This window comes from Ammodytes marinus (assembly GCF_949987685.1).
Source record: "Ammodytes marinus genome assembly, chromosome: 1".
Taxonomy (NCBI): domain Eukaryota; kingdom Metazoa; phylum Chordata; class Actinopteri; order Uranoscopiformes; family Ammodytidae; genus Ammodytes; species Ammodytes marinus.
Genome location: NC_137230.1, coordinates 19,333,218 through 19,360,946, shown reverse-complemented (window position 1 = coordinate 19,360,946; position 27,729 = coordinate 19,333,218). Strand labels below are relative to the sequence as shown.

Below are 27,729 nucleotides of genomic sequence, written 5' to 3'. Positions count from 1 at the left end.
CCACAAGCTCGAACATCGCAGTGTTGTCGAGGCAGGAACACGGTCAGGCGTATGGACAGGCGCCCGTAGATTTAGATCCCTCTATTTCTCTTTCTCTCTGTCTCCATCTATCCGTGCACAAAACGGACTACACCGACAAAGTCAATTCGGCACCTTTATAGCCTACCTGGGCTGCATTTTTGCCTTTTTTCGCTGCAGGGCCTATATCTTCTTCAGTTTGCAGGGTGAAAGAAAAGTGGGTGTTTGCTGCTCAGTGTTCCGGCGGCGGCAGCAACAGCGGCGGCGGGCGAGCGCAGCGAAGTGTCCTCGATGGCAGGCAGGAGGGACGGCTCGGTGCAGGAGAAGTATCGGCTGGTTGTGGTCGGAGGCGGTGGTGTCGGGAAATCAGCCCTGACCATCCAGTTTATTCAGGTCAGTTAGCGTTCAAGATTCCATTTCGAATTTAGCTGTTTTGCTTTGATTTTTTACAATGCTTATCCGAGAAAAAAAAGAGTGTGAGAGGGGGGAGGCCAGACATGAGAACCCCGTGAGAGGATACCGGGGTTTGTTTTCTTCTCCAACTAGACTTTCCCGAGGCCTTTAACTATTTACCATTGGGGTTTGTCATTTAAAAGAGAATACGATGTAGGCTATAGGGTTGAGGTGGGGAGCCTTGTTTTGTGAATTGAACGAGGAAGGACAAGCTACGACTGTCACTTTAACGCGACGATTTCCGAGAGTGATCAACTTCCACTTAGCAGTTTTAGTGAAAGAGTAAAATGGGTCTTCTTGTGTTGAGCTCACGGAGTTTGCCTTATTTTATGAAATTAGGCTACTGCACAGTCGAGCAGCGGATTCCAAGGCAAGCTGCTCCAACTGTATAAGATTTAGTCTGTGGTAATGTCATAATGAGCTTCAAACTTAAGTGGAGGGGTGTTCATTCTGTGGCGCAAGAGGCAAAACAGTGCAGAGAAAAGTTGCACAACAAATCAGATCGGTCCATGTGAGAACATCATTGGAGCACTGATACCTCTGGAGATAGGCTATGAGAGATCCACCAAACTCTTCCTTATTCTATGTAGTCTATAGCCTATGTGAACTAGTCCATTGAAAGATGATTACATTTTGTTGAAAACATTAAGGCTACTGGGTAAACTAATCAGAGCACACAAATAAATATGGTCAGACATTACAACTTTACTTCCCCTCCCTGAGAAACAATGTATTCATTCATATTATTGCTGTCTACTTGACTTAGTCATATGTGTCACAGATAAAAGGCAAACGGTTTACCTCCCATCTATCCCTGGTTGCATTCCAGTGCGTTGCAGGCACAAAGTGCCTCACTTTGACCTTCCAGGCCTTTATAATGGTCATTTAAAGCAAAGGGCTCCTTTCAGGAAAGCCCCCCCAGACTGACACACGCCACGGCACACACACACACACACACACACACACACACACACACACACACACACACACACACACACACACACACACTAAACATACTAAACATACCACACACTTTGTATAAAAGAGATGACAAACGTTGCCCTTTGCCTTGTGTGTTTCCCCCTTGTGTCACCGTGTTACTGACCAGACTGCAGGCAGCTGCATGTCTCCACACTGTCAGACAATAGAGTAGGCTGGCACACGTTTTGGAGTGGGGGGTTAAAAGTGTGTGTGCGCGTGTGTGTTGGGGCGAGTTGTGTCTAATGAGGGTTTGCAAAGCTCATTAACTGCATACCAAGTAAAGGGATCAGATAGCTATGGCACAGTTTTCTGCCATAGCCTATTGACCCCACTGACCAGGAGTAGGCGAACATTCAAAGCTGAATATGAGACACACACACACACACACACACACACACACACACACACACACACACACACACACACACACACACACACACACACACACACACACACACACACATAACAAATAATATTTAATATGTAAAGTTTCTAATTTTATTGTGAAATATATAGATTAGCTGTCGCTGATTAGGGTCAGGGTTATTGGTTAGCTCACATAATGGCAACGTGTTCTGCTCTTACAGTAAAACTTTATATTTCCGGCAAGATTTTGTTATCAATAGCATTTTTGTGGATTTACATGCTTACAGAGATTAAACAATAAAGCTGCAGCCTCCAATAAGGCGTCTCTGTGTCAATGATCGACTAATTCCAATTTTCAATCACCCTAAGCATTTTATTTCTGTTGCGTGAGTGAATCAATTATAGTTATATCAAGCTGTGTGAATCTCGCTATATATTTAATCTGTGAAGTAAAGAGTACCAGCAGACTTTTTTCTTTTAAGTGTTGATTTGGGATTTCGCTTGAGCATTCACTTTTTGCATTTAGTTTGACCCACAGTTAATTTGACGCCTTTTTAGTCACTGCCAGCTGGCATATCTGGTTCTGCGAAAAAAGTGAGAGAGATAGAGATGTTGACAGCGGGAGGATAAACCTACTTTACATCCTCGTCAGAAGTTTCTAGAAGTGGCCTGCCAAGGGAAAAGACCTAACAACTGGCTGTGAAGTCTAGGCTTTCCCCCCAGAACTATGTTGAGAGTGTTGGGAGGTTGGTGCATGGGGTGTGGGGGGTCTGAGTCAGCCTGGGTGGGTTAATGGTCACGGGCCATGTGGAATTTGGCCCTTCGGCAGAGGAAGTCCCTCTACCGTTGCTCTTTTAGAGCCTTCTAGTTTTGTGTGGAAAAACATGACCTGCTTCCTGAGTATGTGTGTGTTCGTGGAAATCTTGACAAGGTATTAGATACGCTGTTATGTGTTTTGCCAAAAATATTAACCAGTTTAATTTTTACAAAGATTGCAATATTATATTTTTGTTTCACATTTAAGCAACGGCTGCTGATAAACCGCTCTTGCAACACTAGTTTCTACACAGTACTTGCTTCCTTTTTTTACAATATGGTTTCCATTCATTTTGTTACTAGAAAAAACTACTGATGAAACAATTTATCATTATTTGATATCCTAACATCGAGCAGGTATGTCGTTACTTTTGTAATTAAAAACTAAAATGGGCAACTTGAGGTAGTGTTTTGCAAACACAATCTACTTCTACTGTCCAAGTATAATTTAATATGGGAGAGGGGTTGTCATGCTCTGAGAATCCAGTATGTTCTTTTGTGGCATCATATGCTTTTGGTATAAAAATCTGTTTTCTCTTAAGTTGTCTTAACACATGCAGCTCTACAAAATATGTACCCAGGAAACCTTTTTTTTTTAATTTAGATCAGGAAATATGTGGCCAAACAGGTAATCAGTGTATACTCAATTTAAAGGTGCTAAGTGGAATGGTTCTTTTAGCTGACTTCCTGTCAGTTACAGCAGTTAGCAGTCCCCTCGCTCGTCCCTACGTCACCACATTAATGCACTGCGGTCTTCAAGCAGTGAGTTATCTAGCATCATCTCAGATCCATAAGTGTGATAAAACATGATTAAAAACCATCAAAACAGACTTTGGGAAGGTTTTTTAGCTGCTCCGCCATTGTAGGTGCATAAACATTCACCCATTTGTTGCTTTGGCGTGCACCGGCAGTGAGACCATGAGTGAGACTGGTGTCGGTTTGTAGCGTTCTCTCTTGTGATTGGATAAAAATTTCGGGATCCTCCAATATGTTTATTTGACGATTACATGCAGAGCAGCTGACTGAGAGATCGGCTTTATGGAACGCGCACATTATGTAAGTGATCACCATATGAATAAAGAGTGATTTAACACTTATATTAACATAAATAAACCACTTACTTCACCTTTAAATGTGTGTCATTCCTCAAAAGTTTTGAAGTTCTTTATCCAGGGCTAATCTTGAGGGTGCTGAAGCAAGGATGTCCGGAATTCAGAGGATACAAGATGATGTCACTCGCAATAACAGAGTGGCAGGTCCCTTGGAGCTGCTGACCATCCTAATGCCAAGCAGTTGACTCAAGCTGAAATAGCATTGGGATGACATAACATTGAGTCATCTGACAAAAGTTGTGGAACACTGTGTGTTGTTTAATGTGACGTCCGTGAGGGAGGAATCGTCCCAAGTAAGGGAAAACATGACTCACATTGGCCACGTGAAGGCTGCGTGTGGGGTAGTGTGTGTGTGTGTGTGTGTGTGTGTGTGTGTGTGTGTATGTGCGTGTGTTTCCATCAGTTTGTTTATATCCCAGAAATAATGGCACAAAAAAAACAACTTAATTCACACAAGAGTAACCCGAGGAGCTACCGGAATGGGAAGGCTCTGTGATGAATGAGATGTCGTGTGATCCTATTGCTGGCTGAAAAGCATGGTGTTGCTTGCTCACATGCTCGCTAATATTAGCGTGCTGCCGGGCCCTCGGCGCTGGAGATTCACGTACAAGAACAAATCATCCTGACTGATCAAGTCCAAACAGATTAGTTGAGGATTTTTGTAGAACTGAGCTGGATTTACAGCTAAAGTGCCAAAGTGACCTCTCTCCTTTCTCTTTTTATACTCTTATACTCCCTTTACACCACATATCTCGCATATTTTCTTGCACAGCTTTTGATTACTTTGATATGAGGTCATTGGGGAGGAATGTTGCCATAAGTAAAAATGCAATAGAATAAACGGGAAAAGGGCAGCCCTCCTTGGGCATGTGGAGGCAAGGTGTAGTAATGATAGTTGTGTTGGAGTTGAGTGCGGTGGTGGGCGCCATTTCATTTGCATTTCTCAGAAACAGCCACAGGTGGTTAGACAGAGCACTCGCAGGGACGCTTTTGTGCATGCTTTTTTGTGATTTAGTTTAGAAGTTTTGTTGCATGTGACGGCACACACATTCTCTCAAACCATTTTTGGATACAAGCGGTTTTCTAACTTTCTGTCCCACTCAGTTATGTCACTTGCCACATCGCTCATTGCTAACAATCCTATTTATATTCTGATCGCCGTTGAAAAGAAGTGAGCTGTAATGGCAGTAAAGATTTTGTTAGTGTAGGGTTTGCAGCTGTTGCGTGTGTTTCTGTGCATGTAAGGGCAGGTGATCCGAGTGCCTTGTTTGCTGAGGGTCACCTGTTGGTTTCTCACAGAGTAGAACTAGAGCAAATAAGTCCGTTGCTGGTTTTCACAACAATAATTTGACCCACGTAATAGAGGGAGAAAAATAGTGGTAGTCCTCAGGTTGCATGCAGATACCTGCACAAAATAAATGAGTAAAAACATTCCTTTAGGTGTGTGTGTGTGTGTGTGTGTGTGTGTGTGTGTGTGTGTGTGTGTGTGTGTGTGTGTGTGTGTGTGTGTGTGTGTGTGTGTGTGTGTGTGTGTGTGTGTGTGTGTGTGTGTGTGTGTGTGTGTGTGTGTGTGTGTGTGTGTGTGTGTGTGTGTGTGTGTGTGTGTGTGTGTGTGTGTGTGTGTGTGTGTGTGTGTGTGGTGTCAATTTTCTTGTGAATCAACCATGCAGTTGACAATGCATGTGCATAAATGCGTCTGTAAACAAGATGCAGGTGTGTGTATCATCATACATATCAAACTATGTGTGTGTGTACTACTCAACATATTCATATAATATATTCTAATTTCTTCTGAAGATTAAGTTTAGTATAAGGGCCATTGACACACTCACATTAATGTCTGCTTCATTTTAAGTGTGCTCAATTAATTAACATAACGGTGACATTTTAAATCATAATTTGCCATTCCTTATATAGAAGCTACAGTCCACCTGCATTGGGTCTGTAACTTTATAGGATTTATTTCTTTGGTCTCCTTCCTTATGAAAAGTTAATGTAAAACCTTTCGCTTGGTGAATATTTGTGATCACTATACATCTCATGGGTCTAACATAAATTGAGGAAAAAAAATGAATTTGTGTTTTTGGTGTCTGACGGTGTTGACACAAAATAAGAAATGGCAAGCTAAAAAGCCCATTTTAAAAAGGAATGGCATTTTGATCAAAAGGACAAAAGCTGGGAGGTTGTGTTAAAGCTTAGCTCAGTAGCTTAGTATATGTTGGATACATGTGATTTAATTTGCCTAAACATAGGGTTTGTATTTTTTCAACATTGCACCCTGTTTTTTCCCACTTCTCAAGAATCACTGATATACCAAAACACTATCAGACGTGTCTGGGTAATGAGCAGGGTCCGATAACTTTCTTTGACCCGTTTAAATACACCCTGAATGCAAGTTTATCCTGCGACCCTGTGCTGTTTTGAAAGGGCCATAACTCGGCTGTGATAAGAACACATTTAAAGAGAACCTTTGGGAAAATTGGTTATTTTGTGTTCTCTGCTGTAGCTCTCTGTCTTCTATACGCCTTTCTCTTTTTTCTCACATTTCACCATGCAAGTGCACATACTTATTTATATGCCTTTACTTCAGTGTTGGTCGGACTTCAGCGAACGCCAAACTGTTAAACGTTGTATGACCAATCGGGTATGAACTCAGCATTATTTCTCCTTTGTCAGTCAACTGAATGGTCTTGTTTCTGAAGCGTGTGAAAGTTTGCATATTATAGCAACAGGTAAGTAGATGCTTGCCGATACTGACAAAGCACTAGTAGAAGAAGCAAAATATCTGAAAAGGATTTCCATAAAATGTGCTGTATTCATCGTTCCAAAAGGGTGGATCCTTCTGTGTTTGGTTGTGACTGTCAGACATTTCCTGTCACACCACCATCAGCCCGATGTGTTAACTTGTGCATGAGCAATATTCTGTATAAATCTAAAGAAGAGTGCAGATTCCCATGAGATATGCTTGATATCCAGAAGGATGCACATTCTTTTCTACCCACAGAGTGAACCATTTCAGAGTAGACAACGCTCTGTAAGCTTTTTCTTTTTTTTCTTGTTTCACCCCTCAGGCAAAAATGCCAACTTCTTACACAAGGTATCTTTTAATGTAACGGGCAGCGTTGTGTGAAATTAGCTGAGTGAGTACATTCATGCTTTCCAAGGAGATACACCCATCCCTAACTCTCCCAGGACAACGTTTTTTTACAGTTTTTCCACACACAAATTCTAAGCATCTGAGATTAGCTGGTGATTAAATACAGTTAGATGTCTGATCAGTATATCGTTTGTGTCATCAGTCAGACACTTTTGTATGTTAGCGTGTGATGAACATTACAGCACCAATGGCCACCTATGAGGCGTTTTTTTTTTGGCTCTTGTTTAAATACATGGGTGAATCAAATCCAATAGCTGAGGTAATTTACTTGAATCTGGCCAAACGCCATGCGGCACACCATAGGAATGTTCATGCAAAAAGGGAGTTTGGGATTCCGTAAAGACACTCCCATCCATCTGGGAAAGCTCAAGAGACTAGAAGGTCATCCTTTTTGCTGTGAGCTAACGAGGAACTAATCACTACCCAGGGATTACCATTCTTAGTAAAAATGTGCAATAAAGATGTTATTACAATATGTGGCACTACTGAATGATTGTAAATATTTGTAGTGGATTCCTTTCCAATTGTGTTTACTGTACTAGTGTTTTACAGTCAACCTAACAGTGTAGAAGTTCCATTGTCGAGAAGAACTCATTTAGAGTACAATTTAGCTTAGCATTAATGCAGCTTTTCCCCTCTGTTTCACTCTCCTTTACTTCCAATGAATTTCAATAACCCAAACCTGTTTACACACGTTGACTACAGTTGGCTTTAGTCCACCTTTGCTTTCACACACTCTTACCAATACAACAACAAATATGTTCCTTTTAGTAAGTGTGCTTCCTCATTCTGCGTATTATCATATGTGTTTGTTATAAATTAGTTCTCTCTTTAAAAAAATAAAATAAAAAAAAAACTCTAGCCACTCAATCACTTACGGTATATTGACCTTTGTTTAAAAATCATGATGCGTTTCTGTTTGGAAAATTGTTTCCTTGTTCGATGAAAGAAGAACTTAATCCCTGACAAAACGTGTTCATTATCTGGCAGGGGAGCGAAAAAGTCAAGAGAAATGCCAGTGGTAATTAGAATCTATCAATCCAGAAACCGTACAAAAAGCTCTGTGTGATCGATGTAAGGCTTTGTTTTTTGTTTTTCAAGGTGATGAAATAAATGGGGGGAAATGATTTTACGCTATGTGATGGTGTCATTAAACAGATGCTCTCTCAACTAAGTCCCATTCACCTTTTTACGGGAGCATCGTCTCTGCTGTGTAAAGCACTTTTGTTAGCTGGAGGCGAAGGTGTGGTCCTGTAGTTAGCCTAGCAGACATTGCAGATCGGAGATCAGATGATAATTTTAGCCACTCCTATCTCTCTCCACTTTCGTCACCCTATCTCTCGACAACTGCCCCAAGAAAAAGCATTTCTGATGAATTTGAGCATGTATGCACAAGTCAGTAAGTAGTACTCTGAGAGAAGAGAAAAGGGGTTTATGTTTGATAAGCGTAAACTCAAAGATATATTTTTGGTGTTTAGTTATGGCACAGTTGGTTCACATGCTTTCACCTATGCACCCTTTGTGACTGGTGGGATCTCTTTGAATTGCTATTATGTAAGAGTTTCTTGTAGGATAGCTCTCCATTTTGGATGGGGGCGGATACAGTGTATGGTTCAAAATAGTCCCTAAATGCCATGTAATCTTATAGGGACTAAACCTTCACTTATCGGTTCTTAGACCAATAACAGTAAGGAAGCGATGACTGTCTCTGAATGATTATTATGTACCAGCCTGTAGAAGTTACTTAGAAAGAGACATTACAGTACTATCCAGACTATAAAGAAAACTTAAGTCTGATTAAACATCTGAACTGGAGGGCAGTGATGTTAAATCAGAACTACAGGTACTGCTCATACACACAGACTATTACTCATGGGCTTATTGAATAAAGGACTTCCCGTGTACAAAAACGATTCATCTGTTTTTAAGCTGTTCCCGATGCTGCAGAGATTAACACAATAATCCCCAGTATGTGTCTCTGCATATATGAAAAGGTGGCAGAGAGAATCTGAAACTGGCATCTAATGTCTCTTGAATTGCTTTTTTTTTTGTTCTCTGATGGCTCCTTCTTTAATGCTGCTTTTGTCAACATTTTACATTTGAAAAATGTGTTATAATAAAAATATAGGTCAGGGCTTCCACCTGTGTTGTAATGTCATTTCTATATACATGTGTGTTGTTTACATAGAATAGACTGAAAACACTTTCCCTATGGATGTTTCCTACAAGCCCAGCAAGTCACCACCAGCAGGTGTGTGTGTGTGTCCTCCTAAACAAGGGTTGAGCATTTCTACTAAATCATTCATATCCAGTAAAAACTGCTGCTGATGTGCCCATGAGCATGGCATTGTATCCCTCTGTTGTCCCATTGAACTGCTTATTGGCCAGTTGTACAGGACTGTGGTGATGTAGAGGAGTTCATCTTTGACTAAAGGCTTGTCTTTAGCCGTTTATTGTTTTTTTCAATTGCTTTGAGCCTGTTTCCTGGACATAAATATTACTTATTTTTAATGATAGCATGGTAGGGTATACAGTACAACAATTGTCTATGTGCGCTTTGAACTTGTAGTACTTCCCTCTGATACTAAAAATCCCTATATTCACCTGCCATATCCGCCCCTGTTGTTTTCCAGTCACAGTGCCCCTCGGATAGTCAGACAGACAGAGGGGGCAGCGGGTTCCTCTGTGTTGTTTTTTGGCTATTGTTCTGTGTTCACACATCTGTCTGTTTCAGAATAACTGGCCACAGTATCAGGTCTCACATCTCCGAGTCATATAACAACAACTCTGGCTATGGGAAACTGCCTTGCTGCTTATTTTAAGCAACCCACTTCTACCACCTTCTAACATTTAGCATTCCAAATGTATGCACACATATATTTTCTTAACCAAGCCTATATTTAATCAACATTACGACTGATGCTAGTGTTGATTATTTATAGTGTGTTGATTTGTCATTGGTGTGTGTTCCTTTTTGAACATTGTCTTTGCAGTTATTTCATCTGGTACAACCTAATTGATGGAACTGGGAATGGTTATTTTAATGCGTCTGTGTTTGTCGCTGGTGCCTGGGTTCCTGAGCTGACTGCCAGGCAGCTGGCGGACATTTGGCACGTCTCATGCAGACACTGTCCAGAGGCCTGTGGGACACCTGCTGTCCATCAGGGGGAGGTGAGGCATGGAATGAGACAACCTCTCAACAGGTGACGGTAGAGCGCCACTCACTGTGCAAATGTGCCGACGACAATGTCCAAGTGTGACTGGTGTCTGATGAGATATCACACATTGTAATCAGAAAGGCTGTTCAGTAAGCATCAGGTACATGTGTAGATGCATGTAGGACTACTGTAGTCTGGCTGATTCAGTGACACAGCTGCTGTGTGTGACTGTTCTGCTGATCTGACCCGCGCAGCAAATGTGACTGCGTCTTCAGCGCCAGTTGGTGTCGGCAAACCCGTCTCAGAATTTTCAATTTGCAAGTCAACAGCTGTCTAAAAAGCGTGTTTGGTATGTCTAACCAAAACATCGTCCTCTGACAGCCAGGCTTTTTGCATTCTACTTGAAGCATGCAGGGTGTGTGCACACAAAAACATCCTCCAAGTTGGACAGTTTGGTTTTAAAAGTTACACTATGTTAGACTCTGGCAATCTATGATAACGGCTTCACTGCACCTTGATATAGATTGTGAAGTTATCTGCTGTGGGAGTTCAAATAATTCCTCCTAAAGATATTCACTTTGTGATTTGATGATGTCTAAAGTCACACTAGATAGTGTGACACAGTAAAATTCATCTTCAGCTTAAAAGTTGTCCTGTGGGTTCATGCTAGCACAACCATTTTGTTCTTGTCTTATCAGGATTGAACATCATTTTATACAAGAATTATTGCAGGGGGAAAAATCTCTCCGAGATAGCAAGCTGGCTAACTGTAAATTAGCAGCTTACTTCTGTTTAACAGATCAAATTTGCAGGTCCTCTTTCAACATAGGGATTCCAATGGAATGATGGGTCGAAACCTGTTGACTTTAAATTGCCATAGCACATGATTTATATCATATATGTACAACTCTTAGGGGCCTTTTACGTCAGAGAAGAGAAGATGTGTCCATTTGGTGAGGTGTATGCTAAAGTAATAACATGTGTGCCGCCTGCTGTGTTGCAGGGCTGCTGGCCTAAAAGTACACTACTGTAATGATGCTGTGTTTCTGCCATGATGCCAGTGAGTGGCCCCATTTCCTTTGACTTATCACCCCTTGCTAAGAATTATAGTCTGCAGCAGAGTACACTGGCACAGAAAGAAACACACACTCAGCAGTAGTAGCAGAGGAAAGAGGGGAGATGGTGGGGAAGATGAATGTATTCCTGCAGGTGCTGTACAGTTTAATATTTTTTTAGAGGTTTTCTGCAGTTGTTTGTTCAGTGATAAATGATTAATCGTCTCTAACCTAATTAGTAAACCAACGTTTTGGATTGTCTGACTGTTCTTTATTTTGAGCATCCCATTATTTGGCCGGTCATATGGTTTCCCCGAAAACCCACAGACTATAGACTGTGAGCCACACTCCGTTGAGTGACTCTGTATGGGCTTTTTGAAAGTCACACAGTAGTTTCTCTGTCCAGCCAGCCACTGCAGTAGCTGGTGTCCTCTTCAATGAGCCGTCACAGTAACGCTTTGTTGATGTCAGTGTGTGCAGTGCTACTTCTCCACAAACACAAGCAGAGGAAGAAGAATTGAATGAAGCTTAGAATGAAACAAAAACATATGCAACAAACACTGCACTGTCTGATACGATGCGTCACAAGTAGTCTCAATATATAGCAATATACTTCATGTTTTACTAGTAAGTAACCCGAGGGATAAGCTTTCTGGGTCTACTTCAGAAGCTGCAGTTATTGCTTTTAATGTTTCTCTGTATTATAATCCTCACTTCTTGGAATTCACACAGCAACGTCAGTCAATGTTCTGTCAGTGCCTTTGCCTAATTTATCCTCTCCATCCATTCCACTTAGACTCTGTCGATTTTGATATAACGTCACATGGGCCAAGGTTTCCCCACTTCTACAAAAGCAGGCATTGATGAAGATTCACCAGAGCAAAATGCAGTCCGGGGGACTTTTTAGAGAGTAACTCTTATAAAAATAGAGCTTTATTTTCTTCCCCTCCCAGCAAAAACAAGGAAGGGCTGAAGAGAAAACTGCATCGATAACCCATCAATGGCCGGGTTTAGGGTGGGCTTAATACAAGGAAGGGGAACATTAGTGATGTCACCTGATCGGCAAGAACAATAAGGGCGGTTCACACAGTTTTCTCCGTCTTTGTGTTGTTCTGTTTAATCAGGCTGTGGGCTTCTTAAGTATTTCCAAAGGTCTCCACTTCTAATTCAGCAAAAATGTTGTAGTCAAATGAAATGGAGGTAAAGAAAGAGTTTGTTGTGTGACTATAATAGAGCAAACAGGCAGCTTTGAGCCCAGTGATGTGGTGGAGAAAAAGGCCTTTAAATGGCAACTCTTTGATTCTGCGTCTTTGAGCGAGTTCAAAAGTGTTCAGAGTCCAGCACACATTGATATTTTGCCGGCCGATTGAAGTCTTAATGCCAGAGAGGTTAGAGCAGGGCAGGGGGTTGAATGTGCCATGCTTTGGCCTGCTTGGTAGGACATTTATTCTCTGCTTTATTCTCTGCGTGAGTGCTATCCCCAACAGCCTTCAGGGCAAGCTGGGCCATCCCACACGGACAATGTATATGTGCCTTGTTTTTTAAGTGTACAACACCAGTATGCCCAGCCTAGTACCAATTGAGGGGTGTTTGAAAAATGGCAAATTGAAAAAGGAAAAATATGTATGTCCAAGACGGGTTGTAAACAAGCAATCAATTAAACCCAAATATCAAATAAATATTTGTATCTGAAAATGGATGGTGAACATAGAAGAAATGTTAACTACTAGCTTCCAATTGCAGTCGGTATGAAAAACTGTACACATGCCATAATAATGAATAGTCTTGAAATCACTCAATGATCTAGGGCCAAATACATCTCCGACCTTATTCCAACGTACAAACCCACAAGATGTCTTTGGTAATCTGGAGCCGAGATGCTAACTGTTTCTAGGAACAAAACATGGGGAAGCTGCTTTCAGCTTTTATGTTATTCTTCATGTACACCCATGGTTTCAAATGATTCTCCCCCTCTTTTATTTATCTATTTTGCCCCTTTATCTTAAAAAAAAATGATGTAAAGCCCTTTGAATTGCCTCTGTGCAATGTGACTGAAATGTGATATGTGAATAAACTTGACTTGCCTTGACTTTACCACTGTAAGTTCCAAAGATCCAACCAGGGAGTACTACTGAAGAATCTCAGCTGAAATGATAAGTCGATCAATCGATTAGCCTATTTAAAGAAAATACATTTCTTATTATTTTGATTATTGATTAATCTTCAAAATGAGTAACCTATGTGTGCGCCTCCTGATTGTCCAGAGACAAGAGATTTGCCCTTTGCTGATTAGCAAGATTTATGGATTAATTTCAAAGGATTGTTCCATTTTTGTAGTTCTGTTCATCATTTATTCTGCATATTAAAAATAAATAAATAAAAACAACACCTAACTTTAGAGGGGGAAGGATCTCATCTTCAGCGTGGTCAAGGTGGGGCAGAATTGAACTGGTCTGCCGGCATTTAAAGAAGAGGCAGTGATTAAAGGCCATTGATCTGTTGCGCATTAGAAGGAAGAGAGCTTGTTGGAGTGATGTGCACAGGTTCATTTAATTGGGCATTGAGCCAAGGTTTAGTGCTACCGTGTTCTTTAACTGTAAACATTCAATGAAAGCGTTATTACCCTGGATGCTGAGCATGCAATATGATGGTCTGGCTTTACAGCAGTTAAAGTATTATATTTTGTAAATGACGTGTATCAACCAAAACTGGTTATTTAGTTATAAGTAATTCAGCGTACAGCTTTCCCAGCTTTAACAGAATGCTCCCAGGTGGCCCTTTTCAGGCAGTGGACACATTGTGTGCTCTGCTACTCTCTGTGTTGTATTAGTTATTGAATAAGTGACCTTTCTGGTTTGTATGAGCTCATGGGAAAAGTGGGTGTTTCCACAGGAAGTTAATGCCTTTCCCTCCCCCCTTTCTCTCTTGCACTCCCGCTCCATGTCGCCTACATTCTCCCTCCCCCTCAAAAACCTTTTCATTCTATCTTATGTTTTCCACTATTTCTCACTTCGGGCCCTCCTAAAGTACTCAACAAAACAATGCTCCTCACACAAATTCCTGTGTCACTCGTGTGAAACCCTGTGAAGCTGGAGAAGAAAGACTGATGGGGGGGGGGGGGGGCGACGATGTAAAAATGCAAAGGAATTTGTCTTCACTTCCATCTGTTTAACATTAAATCCTTACGGGGGCTATTTGATTACCGGCAGCTGCTCAGAGTCCAGCCTTAGAGGTCCGCAAAGGTTAAACATATGCTTGTTTTGTGGACATGAAGTGATACAAAGATGCCCCCAGTCAAATTTATCTGGATCAATTCCCCGTGCTACCTTGCTCTGCTGAGTAGTGCTTATAGGTAATAGATGATATAATAAGATGAATGATGATCGATAATCCCAGTGGACTGATATATATTCATATGATATTATTATATTTTTCATAAAGATTACAGTACAAAAATGTACAAAAGAAACAGGAACGATGTTAAGAGATATTTTAGAAAGTGTGGTATGATGTTCAAAGGAAAATTCTGAAATTATATTAATATCAGTTTACCTTCAGAAAAAATCCTGGAAACAGAATAAATGCATGAATATGTATGCTGTAATAGCTTTTTGATGTATTTATAAAACTTGTCATGTCATGAAGTGTCATCAAAAATGGATCATACAAATCTGTCACATTCTGCTGCCGTCCAGCTGGGGACGCGACCTGGCAGGCTCCAGACTGTCTGGCATGAGGCTTGTGTCCTTAATTGAAATGGCTGGACTTGGCTCTGGCCCACTGAACAAAGCTTACAAATGGCAGGTTTAACCTGTCAGCTGCAGGTGAACCCCATGCCCATCCTATCCAATCCTATTGGTGCTGATGTCATAATCGGTGTAGCAGTTTGTATATCGTTCAATCAGCAGAACTTTGGTGAAGCTGAAAACACACTGTAGGAGGAGAACCACAGTTTTCTCATGATACTTGTGGAGCTATTTCCTGATAGTAAAGCATTATCTTATTAGGTTTCAGGTTTCTAATTTGGTTCTACTGTGAGGGTTCATTCAGTCTTAACACCTTATATTGGATCAAGCGTGTGGGAGAGTTGCCCATTAAATCTCATTCTCATCAATAGTCAATGAGTCCTATTAATGTGTACTGCAATGAGGCAATTTAAAAAAGGACTTTCTCCTGTGGTACTAAACAAAATTACTGTCTCCTTTTAAACTTTTCAAGAACAAAGCTTACCGATTACACTTGCGCAAACAATCGCACAAGTCCTGCTAGTGTTGTTGATCACTTTCAGCTTGTTTTGCAAAAATGCATGACACCGTGCTCAGCTCATTCTCCCACCCACTGGTCCAACCAAAGCTATTCCCATCATCTTTTATATATTGGTTCAATTTGCACAACACAAATGAGTCCATATTGGTTATAGTCTATTAGCTTTTGCAAAAAAAGTGTTCCGGTAGGCTGTGGTGTTTTGGTGCGTGGAATGAGGAGGTTGTGGATTATTATAAATCGGCAGATGTGAACAGACATTTTTCCTGGAATAACACAACTAAGGCATTAAAAATCTAAATTTCACTTTTAACTAAAGAACAGCTAAAGCTGATTATTTTCAAGTCAAGGTCTGTGAATTCTCCTTGGTGATGGGCCATATGCAAAAGGTAATTAAGTCCTCACCGTTTTGATGTCTATCGGTATCAGCAATATCATCTCATTATGACAATGTGGTAGGCGGGCCCACAATTAGCCCTCATCTGTTTAGGTGCAGTGTGTTTTTGTTGATTAATCGCCTGAGTTTCTTTTTTTCTTTGGTAGTGAAAATCTCACCACTGCTGCTGAATCAGTGTTTTTTTTTTTTTTTTTAACTATGTAGTTAATGATGCTATATTGGTTCACAGTGAAATAAGTGGCTTTAACCAAACAAGTAAGATAACTGACAGTGATGGAAAAGGATCTATATTAAGTGTTTGCAAAGCTGTTTGTGTCGAGAGAGGAAGTGGGTGCATAGTGCAAGCACAGTGTTGATTACACGCCTACACATATCACCCGTTTTTGCTTTCCTTGAGGCTGGCAAACGGCAGTTTTAAGAGACAGGATCTAGTGCGTTGGTATCTCAAAAAAAAGCATGCATGAAGCTAAAAGGAAACCTGACCAGGTGCTAGAAATACATTTATTACATTTTTGGATCACCCCAGGCAGGAGCACATTAGTCATCTGATACCAATATTGACACTGATTTGCCCGTATTTTTGTTGTTTATTTTCTCAAGATTTGTCCAGCCTAGTCATCTTTATGTTCATCACTGCTGCTATCATTTCCTGTGTAAGGCATTGCCAATTTGCTTATATTATTTGTTTACAAGTAGATCCACAGGAACTTCATTAACAACACATCTGATAATTCTTCAATCATTTAAGAAATTGCTCAATAGCATTGGCAATCAAATTAGTTTGGTTTTGTTTTATTATTTTCTGCATTTTATTGACTAAATGTTTAACTGATCAACCCAAAATATTGATTATGGAAATAATCAATACTAGCAGCTCTAGTTTTTTGACTCTTCACAACAGCCGGTCTGTGGTTCACAACGCCTCCAGATAGCAAACAGCCTGGCACAGAAAGCTGTGCTGCAGTGGAGACTCATCCACCGACTCTGTGTTCATGGTGAAAACAGGCCTCTAATATATCCTGTTGTAAGAGCCTGCATGTGCTGTGTGTGTAGGTGTGTGTGTGGAGGGCTGGGATGTATGGCTGGAATGCTGGAGGGGAACTGGGTGACAGGTTTGTACTTTGGTAGGTAGGCGGGCCGGAGGAACATGTCGTCCGCCGTGACATCACCGCCACCCGAAGGCTGGGCCGGGTCAGCTGCTTGCTGCGGAGGTGGAGTTTCCTTCCTGCTGAGCTGACCGGGGCTTAGTGCGGGCCGACCCACCTTGACACCAACATCTAAACTGTTCTGCAGCTTGGCTTTGCAGGCTTTTGCTTCTTTGTACAACTAGTGCAGTGCCCGTAGGAAGCAGGTAGCTTATGCATGCTTAAATGCAAAGGCCAGGACACACCGGTCCGACTACCGTCCGTCGCCCGAAAATGGAGTCTGCCGATTCAGGCAGCTCCAGTCTGCCTGTCTCGGCCAAAAAAGTGCCAAGAACACACCGAGCCGACTACTGACTTTCCCGCTTGCGCGGGATGTAATGTCTCCATAACAGCAGGCGGCGCAAATCTAAGCTAAAGTTGTTCCTCGATTTCTTAGGTCCTCATGATCCCAAGTATTAAATATCAAGCAAACAAAATGATGCCAAATAATGTGTTGAGAGTGTTACGACGTGCCTGCGCGTCACTGCTGTTTGTGCTACCAAACCACACTCACACTTCAGGAATGGAGCTGTTGACCCTACAGTGAGTGTCAGCTGTCTACTCATGATTTCATGGGAGTCTTTCTAGGGATTCGCCTTCCCCCTCAGTATGTACCTGTGATATAGTCTGGCAGATAGAAATGAGAACACTGACGTCACAGCTTATGTGACACATGCAATATATAAAATGGATGTAGCATCCGGGCTGACCTCAGTTATTTCAACTGCATCCAATCGTCCTGGCCTATGCGCGGCGCAATTTTGTCATATTTTTACTCCGCCTCATTTCTTCTTACCAAAAAAGGGCATTGATGTGACGTCGGGGGAGGGAGATACGCCCATTTAGCTGACGTATAGGGGAGAACGGGGTAAGTAGGCACACTTTTTACTCTAGTGAGAATTGCTCATCACCAAAACATCTGTCAATAGCCATTCCTACATTAAATTGAAGCTTAAGGTGTTGGCTAAAAATGTGTGTCTCTCTTTTTTTCCAACTTATTGTAATGAAGAAGTAATTTACCATCAAAGACACTCTGACACATTGTGACAACCAACCCCATCAAGGGGTCGGTTGTCACACACTATGGGGTTGTTTGTCACAATGTTATCTTAATGGGAAAAATCTTAAAAAGAAGGCAAGGAGGCAGGACCAAATTTGAATGTTTAATTGCATTGTCAAGTTGACAAATAGGCCTACATAACGTTCTGTAGCCTTGGCAGCTGGTCTAGTTTGGGATGCACTGGGTTGTTTTGATTTTGTTGCCCTTTTTTCTTTTGCTTGCTAGCTGCCTTTTCCTGCTCTATTATTTCCTTCTCTGGGGTGTCAGTGAGGATACAGCTTGACAATTTCTTTCGTTATTGGGTTCCTTTTCTGGCTGCAGCCTTGAGATAACATGTGACAACCAACCCCCCAAAAAATTTGACGACCAACCCCAACTTGAATTTCTTGCTAGCATCAAGGCCAACAACCATCTGACAACTAATTAGCTTGCTAACCACAATCTAAACTATAGTTTACCCTTCACACTTTCTGAGGGTAACAAGTGTTTTGTTATAAACCCATTGTGTAAAAGCCTAGAAGAAAAATACTGAGAAGCAAAATATTTGGAATTTGACATGAAAAACACAAAACATCCTCTCACCTGAAATGCAGCAGTCTAACTCCAAGGAAGTCTATGTATGTGACCTCTGATCCCAATTCTGGACCTTTTTTATATCAACATTTCAGAGCTAGCGCGCTCTGGTGGCGAGATATAACGAATGTGACATCCAACCCATGTGACAAATTACCCCGTTCTCCCCTACCTCCGAGGCGAAGTGAGGGCCAGCGGGCGACTAGCTGTCACTCAAGAAGCCTCGTCCCTAATTATTCATACATTTTGACCTTCAATAGAATAAGAACTAGAACGGCACAAAAAAATTCACCCCCCTCTGTGTTGTCATGGAGATATGACCTAAACATACATAGCCTACTAGAATGTTTTTCATACCAGGCCTTTAATAGGTTTAATAATGCTGTGAAAACGGCCTATTTAACATGGGAGTCAATGAGAAATTGCTCTGTTTTGAAACCTGCCCTTAGTGGCCACTCTGTGAACTGCAATTTATGTCACGTCTGCATTGGGCACATGTAATATGGTGGATATCATCCGAAATGTTCCCTCACTTGTGTCAATAGAATTCTTGAATTTAGATATCAATACCAAAGTAATACATAGAATTTCAAGTGTTTTCAGTCTTGTAAATAGATTTTCCACCAAAAATATCAACTCATTCCATCTGTCATCAGTCATGTTAAACTTAACATAACACAGCCTTTTTTGGCCTATATACAGTAGAAAAACTTAACATCATTATGACTTTAATCAGGAGGTATCGGATTAAAAAATGTGTTAAAGAAATAAATAATATTTGACACTTGACACACTAGAGGTTCTATGCCTAGGCAACCATACTTGCAGGTGGTGGAACCAATTGGTGGCCATTGATCCCCACTCAAAAACCGTGGAGTAGCTCTGTTTGACTCATGCAGGCCTGATTCATTCTGTTTGGGGAGTTACATCTGATGAGGTCATGGAATAATGTAAGGATTTATCGGTCATATTACTGGACATGACTCAGATTTGGCTGACATCATGCAGTTATTGGTAGTCCTCCTGAGTCAGGTTTGCCCTCCCTCACCTAAAGCCCCATCGCTCTGCCGCTGCCTTGCTGAATCCAGTGCCGGGGCTCATCCATGGCCTGTTAGCGCTATGCTCTGGGGCTGCTGGCGCTGCAGAACGCCCTCATCACGGGGAACGGCTCTGAGAGAATCGGCTCAGCCACAACACAGCTCAGCAGCAGCTGCTCTACATGCATGTGGAAGGGAGGGGAAGAATATGCCGGAGGAGTGCAGCGCTCCATGCTCGGTTAATGGAATCACGTGCTGCTGAAGCTATGGCTGGAAGAATATTGGTGGGAGGGACACGAAACACAAGAAGACAAGAGGCCGCTTATTTTCTCTCTCTCTCTCTCTCTCTCTCTCTCTCTCTCTCTCTCTCTCTCTCTCTCTCTCTCTCTCTCTCTCTCTCCCTGTCTCTCCCCATCTTTCTGTCTCTGTCTGGCGTCTGAAGGCAGTGCAATGCAGTGAAGTACGTTCTAGGATACACACAGTAATACTGATGAATTATTGAACAGTGGTGAGTGGATGTGACATAGGCCAGCCATACTCATGGGCTGCAGAGCGACAAGAGAGTGAGAGTGAGAGATTCCCTGCAGCAACAACACCAGAGCTGCAGGTGTGAAGAAAGAATTTGTATGCAGAGGACACAGAGAAGACAACAAGTTTGAATTATAAACAATGGCTCATCAGTATTTAAAGACGGACCTCCATGTAATGTTTGAGGCAATTTATATATGGATATGTTTATGGACAAATATATTCCACAAATATTTGTATCCCGTTAATGTAGGTATTTTATAAGATGTAGTATATATTGAGAAGTTACAGTCAGTGCATTTTCAAAGAGAGTATAATATGGCAATAGAGCTGCAGCAATAGTTGCTTAATCTCTTGATAATTAAAGGACTTTTGTTAGTTCCACCTTATATAATGTGAGGATTTGATGCTTTTCTTCGCCATATTTGATGAGGAATTGTTTGGGATTTTGGCCTGTTGGTAACTTGGTTAAATAAAGTATAATAATTTTGAATCCATCCCCTTGTGCTTGGGTGGAAATTATGAGTTTATTAAGCGACAATGACAGAGAAAAAACTATTGGCATTTTAATTGATATTGAAACTAATTGTTACTTGATAACATAACATAACTGGGAGCAATTTTCAACGGCATGTTTAAGCTGAACCTTAAACATACTGTATTTAAGACATTTAATTCCCGGTTGCTTATCAGCTAATATGCAAGCCTAATGTCTCTGTCATAAGCTAGAATTGGTTGAGTATTTTTTTTATTGCAGATCTATTATGAATTAGGGAATTGATTTCCCTGCCGCTTTTTGCCTGGTCTGCACCAGCCGTCTTTTAGTTACTCAAAGTGTAGGATTAAATGAGATTTGACCCTCAGCAAATCAAGCCGTGTTTGGCCTCCATAATTGTGTGAATTAACAATGTTTTAAACACAAAAAGACTAACTGTAAAAGTTTAATTTAGCCTGTTGTTGAAATGACAGGAAGTCTTGCATGTATTTCATGTTGTGTTGATTGCTCTTGTGTTTTAGGGTGTTGGTTTGACAGCCCCTGAGCACTCCCCTCAGCTGTCACCACTTAACTAGTCCCTGAAGAGAGCCAGAAATACAAAACATGAGAAAAATGTAAAAAATGCATGACTCCTTCTCTCTCCCCCCCATGGCCACACCCTTCCAGTCTATGTTACCAGGAGACCAGATATTGGCCCCAGAATGAAAGAATCAAAGCCGTGAGGAGTGAGTGGTGTGACTGTGGAAACGTTTTGCAAATGTGTTATTAGCATGGAAGCCAGTCTGAACTCTAGACGGTGGTTGTTGTGTGAGGGAATATTTACATGTCTGCAGACAGTGTGTTTACCTCCTGTCTGCAGCATGGCAGTTAAAGGTAGAGGTCATTAAGGGCTGCCTGGGCTGTTTGAACCAAAAACACAAGGACAGTTTGTTTGCAGTGTGTTTCTCATATTCATTTCGTTTTTTAAACCAGCTGTTTAGAGTGTCCCAAATCCATAGTATATATCCATTCAAAGGATTTCAGGATACATAGTGGTTGTAAGAAAAGAAAAAGAAAGAAATAGGTATTCTCTGCAGACTAAAAACAAAGGAAATGCTAGAGGTGCTCACAGCAGGGGAAAATGAATTATGGATGATGGTGAAACAGTTTCAAGAAATCAGAATCAGAAAACACCAAAATAAAGTTTTGTAAAAAAAATCTTCTCTCTGTTTAACTGCTATCGGCGGTGTTACTCTAAACTTGCAGCTTGTTTGCTTGTGCAGGGTGCAAGAAATGCCTCGTGTTCTAGTTAGTGTAAAGCAGTAAATCATGTTGATTTCTTGTGTACTTACAGCATAGATCATTATATAGCGAATACTGTATTCATACAAGTACAGTATGTAATTGGGGGCACAGCTTGTGTCTCAACCTGAAAATAATGTACAGAACCCTGGCATATTCACAGTTGCTCCTCTCTCTCTTTTCTCCTCTTCTCTCTCTCTCTCTCCACACAGTCGTACTTTGTCACTGACTATGACCCCACGATCGAAGACTCCTACACCAAGCAGTGCGTGATTGACGAAAGAGCGGCCAGGCTTGACAGTAAGTGTGGTCTTATCAGACAAACGTGACCACAGCAAATACACAGACGCGCGTAGTAGATTATATTTGTTTTGTTTTTTGTTTTTTATTGCATTGTATTGCACTCTGGGAATTGATTGCAAAGGTATATGTTGATGCAAGCTTGTCCTGTGTGTGTGATTTGTGTCGCCGTGTGTGTTTACGTGCTCTCTAGTCCTCGACACGGCTGGACAGGAAGAGTTTGGAGCCATGAGAGAACAATACATGAGGACAGGGGAGGGCTTCCTGCTCGTCTTCTCAGTCACTGACAGAGGAAGGTGAGTGACAGCCCCCCGTCATGTGCAAACTCACAGCCACACACGCTCCCGTCCCCTTCACAGCCTTTCTGTTTGCACACCTCTGTTTAATGTTCACAGTTACGCTCTGTCTTTCTCTCCCCTCACTCCACTGGAACCATACATCTTGCACCGATACTCTCACTTATTGTCGTTTGGCACTTCCGGACCTTTCTCGCTGTTGTTCTTGTTGTCATTTTTCTCTTGTTCTCAACACTTCCTCCCTCTTCCTGTTCTCTTGAATTCACATATACGTGCACCTTGGTTTCTATTTTAAGCTGCTGCTGCTGCTGCTGCTGCTATCTAGAATTTTTCCACTTAATATAGTGGCTCAATCATATGAAACGGTCTTGGGTTTGAATATTTAACTCATTGTGTAAACATCAACTAGTTTTTTTAAAGAGGTGGAACAAGTCAGATAGAGAAAATACAGTGTATGCTACTTTCAAACGATGTGGATTGTTCTGTCCTGCTGGATGTGTGCCTCTTACGATTAACGCCTCTTAAAGCTGCTACTTTGTATGTATCAATAATATAATAAATATACAGTACAACCGAACCACCTCATTTCAAGTTGTTTCAATTAAGTAAAGGGAGCTCATGCTAAGGTAGGGATTCCGAATTCATAACAGGAGTGGTGGACTCCACTTCTGCTACTAAAAATGTCTTTATATAAATAGAAGTAATTGCTGAATGTAAAAACATTATTTGGCTTTTGCAGAAAGAATTCTGACCATGAAAAAAATCTTGAAAACTAGATGATTTTCAGTGTTGTGTCCGGGGTTTAAATCACCTTATGTTTAACCTCACACTTTATCTTGTCGTAGACCATCCTCCCCGGCCCCGCCATTATGTCCCTACCCAGCATACCAGTGATCTGCAGTCCTGTGCCCATACTCGCAACCCCCCCTCCCCCACCCCCCCATGTTTATGTTGTAAACAGTCTATATCAGTCAAGTCTTTCCAGATTTACTGCGTGCCCACCAAGCTGTCTGTGGGCTAAACCCAGGCTGGAATGCCAGCCTGGGTTTATGTGTTTGCATTCTGCCAACCCTTTTTTCACCCCAGATTGACATTTTCATTTGCTATTTATTTAACTGAAAAAGTGCACGTCATTTATATTATAGTGGAGCTACGGTCAGGTCAGTGCACAGAGCAAAGCCTCAGACAAACACATGTTATGATCCTGTAACAGTGAGGCCAACGTTTTTCTGTTTGCTGGCATGTTCAACATGTTGTGTTATGTTTGGGTGGGTGGGGTCATGTCGGGCGAGAGTGAGTTTCTAGATGACTGTATGCATCTACACAAAAAAAAATTTAAATTGTTTGTCCACTTATCGATGTATTATGTTTTACAGCTTTGAAGAAATCTACAAATTCCAAAGACAAATCCTGCGAGTGAAAGACAGAGATGAATTCCCTATGATCCTCGTAGGAAACAAAGCTGATTTGGAGCTACAGAGACAAGTAAGTCCAGACCATTGCAGAAATCTGGACCCAATGGCTGAAAAAACACAAAACCTGATCATCTAAAGACATAAAAATCAACCTGTCTGGAAGAGTCTCATTTGCATATTTGAAAGCAGAGGAAAGTGTTGCAGCTGCGGCAAGCTGCTAAGATACGACAGGATGTGAGTGGAGGAATAAAAGAGAGGCTGTAGAGACGATGGTGTCAGGAGGGGAAGGATGGATAGAGAGAAAAGGGAGTGTGTTGAAATGATGAAATTTCTGGCTAGTGGTACTGTCTCGCCAGTCCCTTCTTGTAGTGAATCCACACCACCCCCTTATGGCCAAAAAGAGTCTTACAGGCACATGTAGCTCAGTACTGTCAGAGGATTTAATTCACTCAAGTTAGCATTTTATATTTCACGCCTCTTGTGACAAATGCTTGTGTTAGTCTATTACTTATGATTTATTCTATCTATATGAGACATAACGATGTACATATTCCCCAACATTTATAGATAATGGTGTAAACTTAATGACACATTCATTTTTAGATTCATGATAGCCCAGGAATAGCCTAACCATAACACTTTGAGTGTAAGTAATTGCAAATTTGCCCTAATTTTTATTTGCCAACTTTAATCTTTTTGACAAACACAGCTTTCCCCATATCAATAATATCCATTAACATGGCAGGACAATCTCTAGATCAACTTCTCCAAAAGTTGATCAGAATTTCCCTATGTTGCTATAAAGGAATTAAGTCTATCTTTGGATTTAATTCCTTTTTGCATAATTCAGGGTCATATTATAAGCACAGCTGCTCAAAAAAAGGGTGCAGGTGGATTCCACCTGAGTAACAGATGCATACATATACACATAAGTAGAATAAATAGATGATGAAAAACATTATACAGAAGTGCACCATGTCATGAAATGGAAGGAGCTCCACAGCGTTGAGAGCAATGGTGGATGGACAATGGAAAATTAACACTCAAGGGAGCATTTTGGCTCCCTCTGTAACATTTTGATGTGGATGTAGTTCAGCAACTGTTTGTTTCCAAGTGTAACATTAAAGAATATTTGCATAATCCTATCTCATTTTACATTCAAATATTACATTTGTTCCCTCTTTCGTTCCTAGTTCATCTCTTACTCTCAGTCAATGATAAGAGTGTTTCATTAACACATGGTTACTTTTGTGGGATTCTCTAAAATGCTTTGATATGTGCTTCATTCCATCATTTTCTCCTCCTCCTTTTGCCTCAGGTAACTCATGAAGAGGGCCAGCAGCTGGCCAGACAACTGAAGGTGACATATATGGAGGCTTCAGCCAAAATCCGTATGAACGTAGACCAGGCTTTCCATGAGCTGGTTAGAGTTATCAGGTAGGTGATTTATAAAGTCATCGTTTAAAAATATTGCATTTTTCAGCTACTCAAACTTGCGGTATAACAGTATTAACAGTGACTAACAGGCACTCCTATGATAATTATAACACAGGATACAATGACGTGTTTCGCCTAATAACACAAGCATACAGGCCCACAACCCTGTCATCATCAAATATTTTTTTATTTAAATAGATTCAGAAAAGTGAATGGAAGTATGTGACATCACTGTTTTGGACCTGCGCCCGCCTTCCTTAAATCAGTGTGTGGGGTTTAATATTTTGTTTAATATTTACTTTTCTTTAAAGAGAAAGTTATATCACAAATGTACACAGTCCAGCATGTCATGATAGCTTTTCTCTCTCCGAACTATCAGGAAATTCCAAGAGCAGGAATGTCCACCATCGCCAGAACCCACGAGGAAAGAGAAAGACAAGAGCGGCTGCCATTGTGTGATCGTCTGAATCGGCCTTATCACTGTAACTCATGCAGCTACTCTGTAACCCCCCCACCCACTCTGCCTGACATCACATCCTGAGGGGATGACTGACCGCTGCCTTCTCCACGTGCATGACTTCAGACAGCCTTTTCTGAGATACTTTGACCAGGAACTGCTGTCCCCAGGACATCACTATGGACAACTGACAATGCCAAATTTTAACACCACTCTACCTTCAGCCGCAATCTAATTCCCATGAGAGAGAGAGAGAGAGAGAGAGTCCCAACACTAAACATTGCCTTCTTAATCAGCCTGACAAAATTAATGTTTTGTACTCTGAAGGACTTCTCTTGCCTTGTAGTGACATTTGTACTTGCTGCCGAGATTGAATGAAAACTATATATATCCCGAATGTTAATGAGTTTCTTTAGTTCCCAGTGTCTGACCAGAGCAGAGAGATTATTTTATGACGCTTTGTGTATGTTGTGCCATATCCACCTTTACTCCCATGTGCTTATCTGCTACTGTACATATGTGACATTTGTTGTGATTTTCAAAGTGTATTTCTAATGACCTATTAAGTCACCACAGTACAGTGTGTGAGGTTGAGTTTGGTTTTACATATATGAAAGTGAATATATAAGTATGTACATACATATAATGCCTAGACAACCCCTAAAGCTACGATGATAGAACTTTTTTTGGCATTCTGCAGTGGATTCTTTACTTTGTCTGTGGTTTCTGCTTTCATCTCAATTGCCAAAACATGTCTACTGTATTTGATTTTTTAAAAGTCTTATAAATCAACAAAATCCTATCCTGTGATCAATTTATCCAAAGTAGCAAATTTGTCTGAATTTCTTTCTCCGAAGGTGTCGCTTTCAGTCAAAAAATTGTACATCATACATTGTTTCAGATTTCCAAGAAGCAGTAGATTGCTTTATGGATAGCACACTGTGAACTAAAAAAGATACTCAAAACACTGAAGACTGTGTGCTCTATATCCATCTCTGGACAAGTATTAACAATTGCGTCTGAGAAGCTTTTAGAGCTCAGTTTGGATCATTCCAATGTGATAAAGATCAAATAACTGGTAAATCATTCCAATAACACAGTGGCAATGTATTTTTTTGTCCTTGAATTATTCCGTTACATAAAGTCCCACCCAAAATATTCTTTCGGATGAAAAACCAGGACAAGTGGAAGAATTGAAACGCACATTGTGAAACAAACGTTCTCCAACGGGACCTGAACTCACCGGACCTGACACCTGTGGAGCTATCGTCACCACAGACATACAACACTGTTCAGCCTTCTTGTTCCACTTGTGTACTTCTGTTCAGGCATACAAATGAAGTACTGCATTTTTTTCTCTTCACATCATCGTCTTGTAATATATAAACAAGAAGCAAAATCAGATGATGGAAGTAATGGACTTGATTAAATGATTCTACTCTACTTTTCTACTTTATTTTTCTTATCAAACTAGTTGATAGGTATTTTTGTATATTTATAAGTGAAAATACGTTCACAGCACAGCTGTGTAAAAATGTAAAGAGGAATATTTAATTATCTTGGTTATGTTAAACTGAGGATGACTGTTGGCCCACAATTTTGCAAAATTGGATTCTTTATCCAGAGGTGGCAAGAGAATACATTTTTATTTTCTAATTGTGGTTTAGTAATGGAGAATACATTTATCTTGAGGTGTTCACCACCAGCTCAAAGTGTATAATACCAGGTCAGGTGGGAGAGGGTTTTTAGAAATAATTCTGGTCTTGACATAGGAGCCTATCCACAAATTAATTATTACAACCACTGAGATTTGAAATACCCACCTCTCATTATATTCCAACTACTAGTGTACATCCAAATCATACTGTATTTATTATTTTTCTTCCATA

General features: G+C 40.9%; 1 protein-coding gene across 1 annotated transcript; it reads left to right on the top strand.

Moving 5' to 3' along the window:
* Nucleotides 1–27,729, top strand: rras2 (RAS related 2). Its single transcript, XM_080029597.1, has 6 exons — nucleotides 1–411; nucleotides 22,148–22,235; nucleotides 22,429–22,531; nucleotides 23,908–24,016; nucleotides 25,265–25,383; nucleotides 25,763–27,729. The coding sequence occupies exons 1-6, from the start codon at nucleotides 310–312 to the stop codon at nucleotides 25,848–25,850; spliced, it is 609 nt and encodes a 202-aa protein (XP_079885723.1). The 5' UTR covers nucleotides 1–309; the 3' UTR covers nucleotides 25,851–27,729.

What these genes read in the sequence shown, in the direction of transcription:
- rras2 (XM_080029597.1), top strand. Translation starts at nt 310, where the DNA reads ATGGCAGGCAGGAGGGACGGCTCGGTGCAGGAGAAGTATCGGCTGGTT. An exon ending in TCAGTCACTGACAGAGGAAG is followed by an intron (nt 22,532 to 23,907) that starts GTGAGTGACAGC and finishes TATGTTTTACAG; the next exon opens with CTTTGAAGAAATCTACAAAT. An exon ending in GAGCTGGTTAGAGTTATCAG is followed by an intron (nt 25,384 to 25,762) that starts GTAGGTGATTTA and finishes CCGAACTATCAG; the next exon opens with GAAATTCCAAGAGCAGGAAT.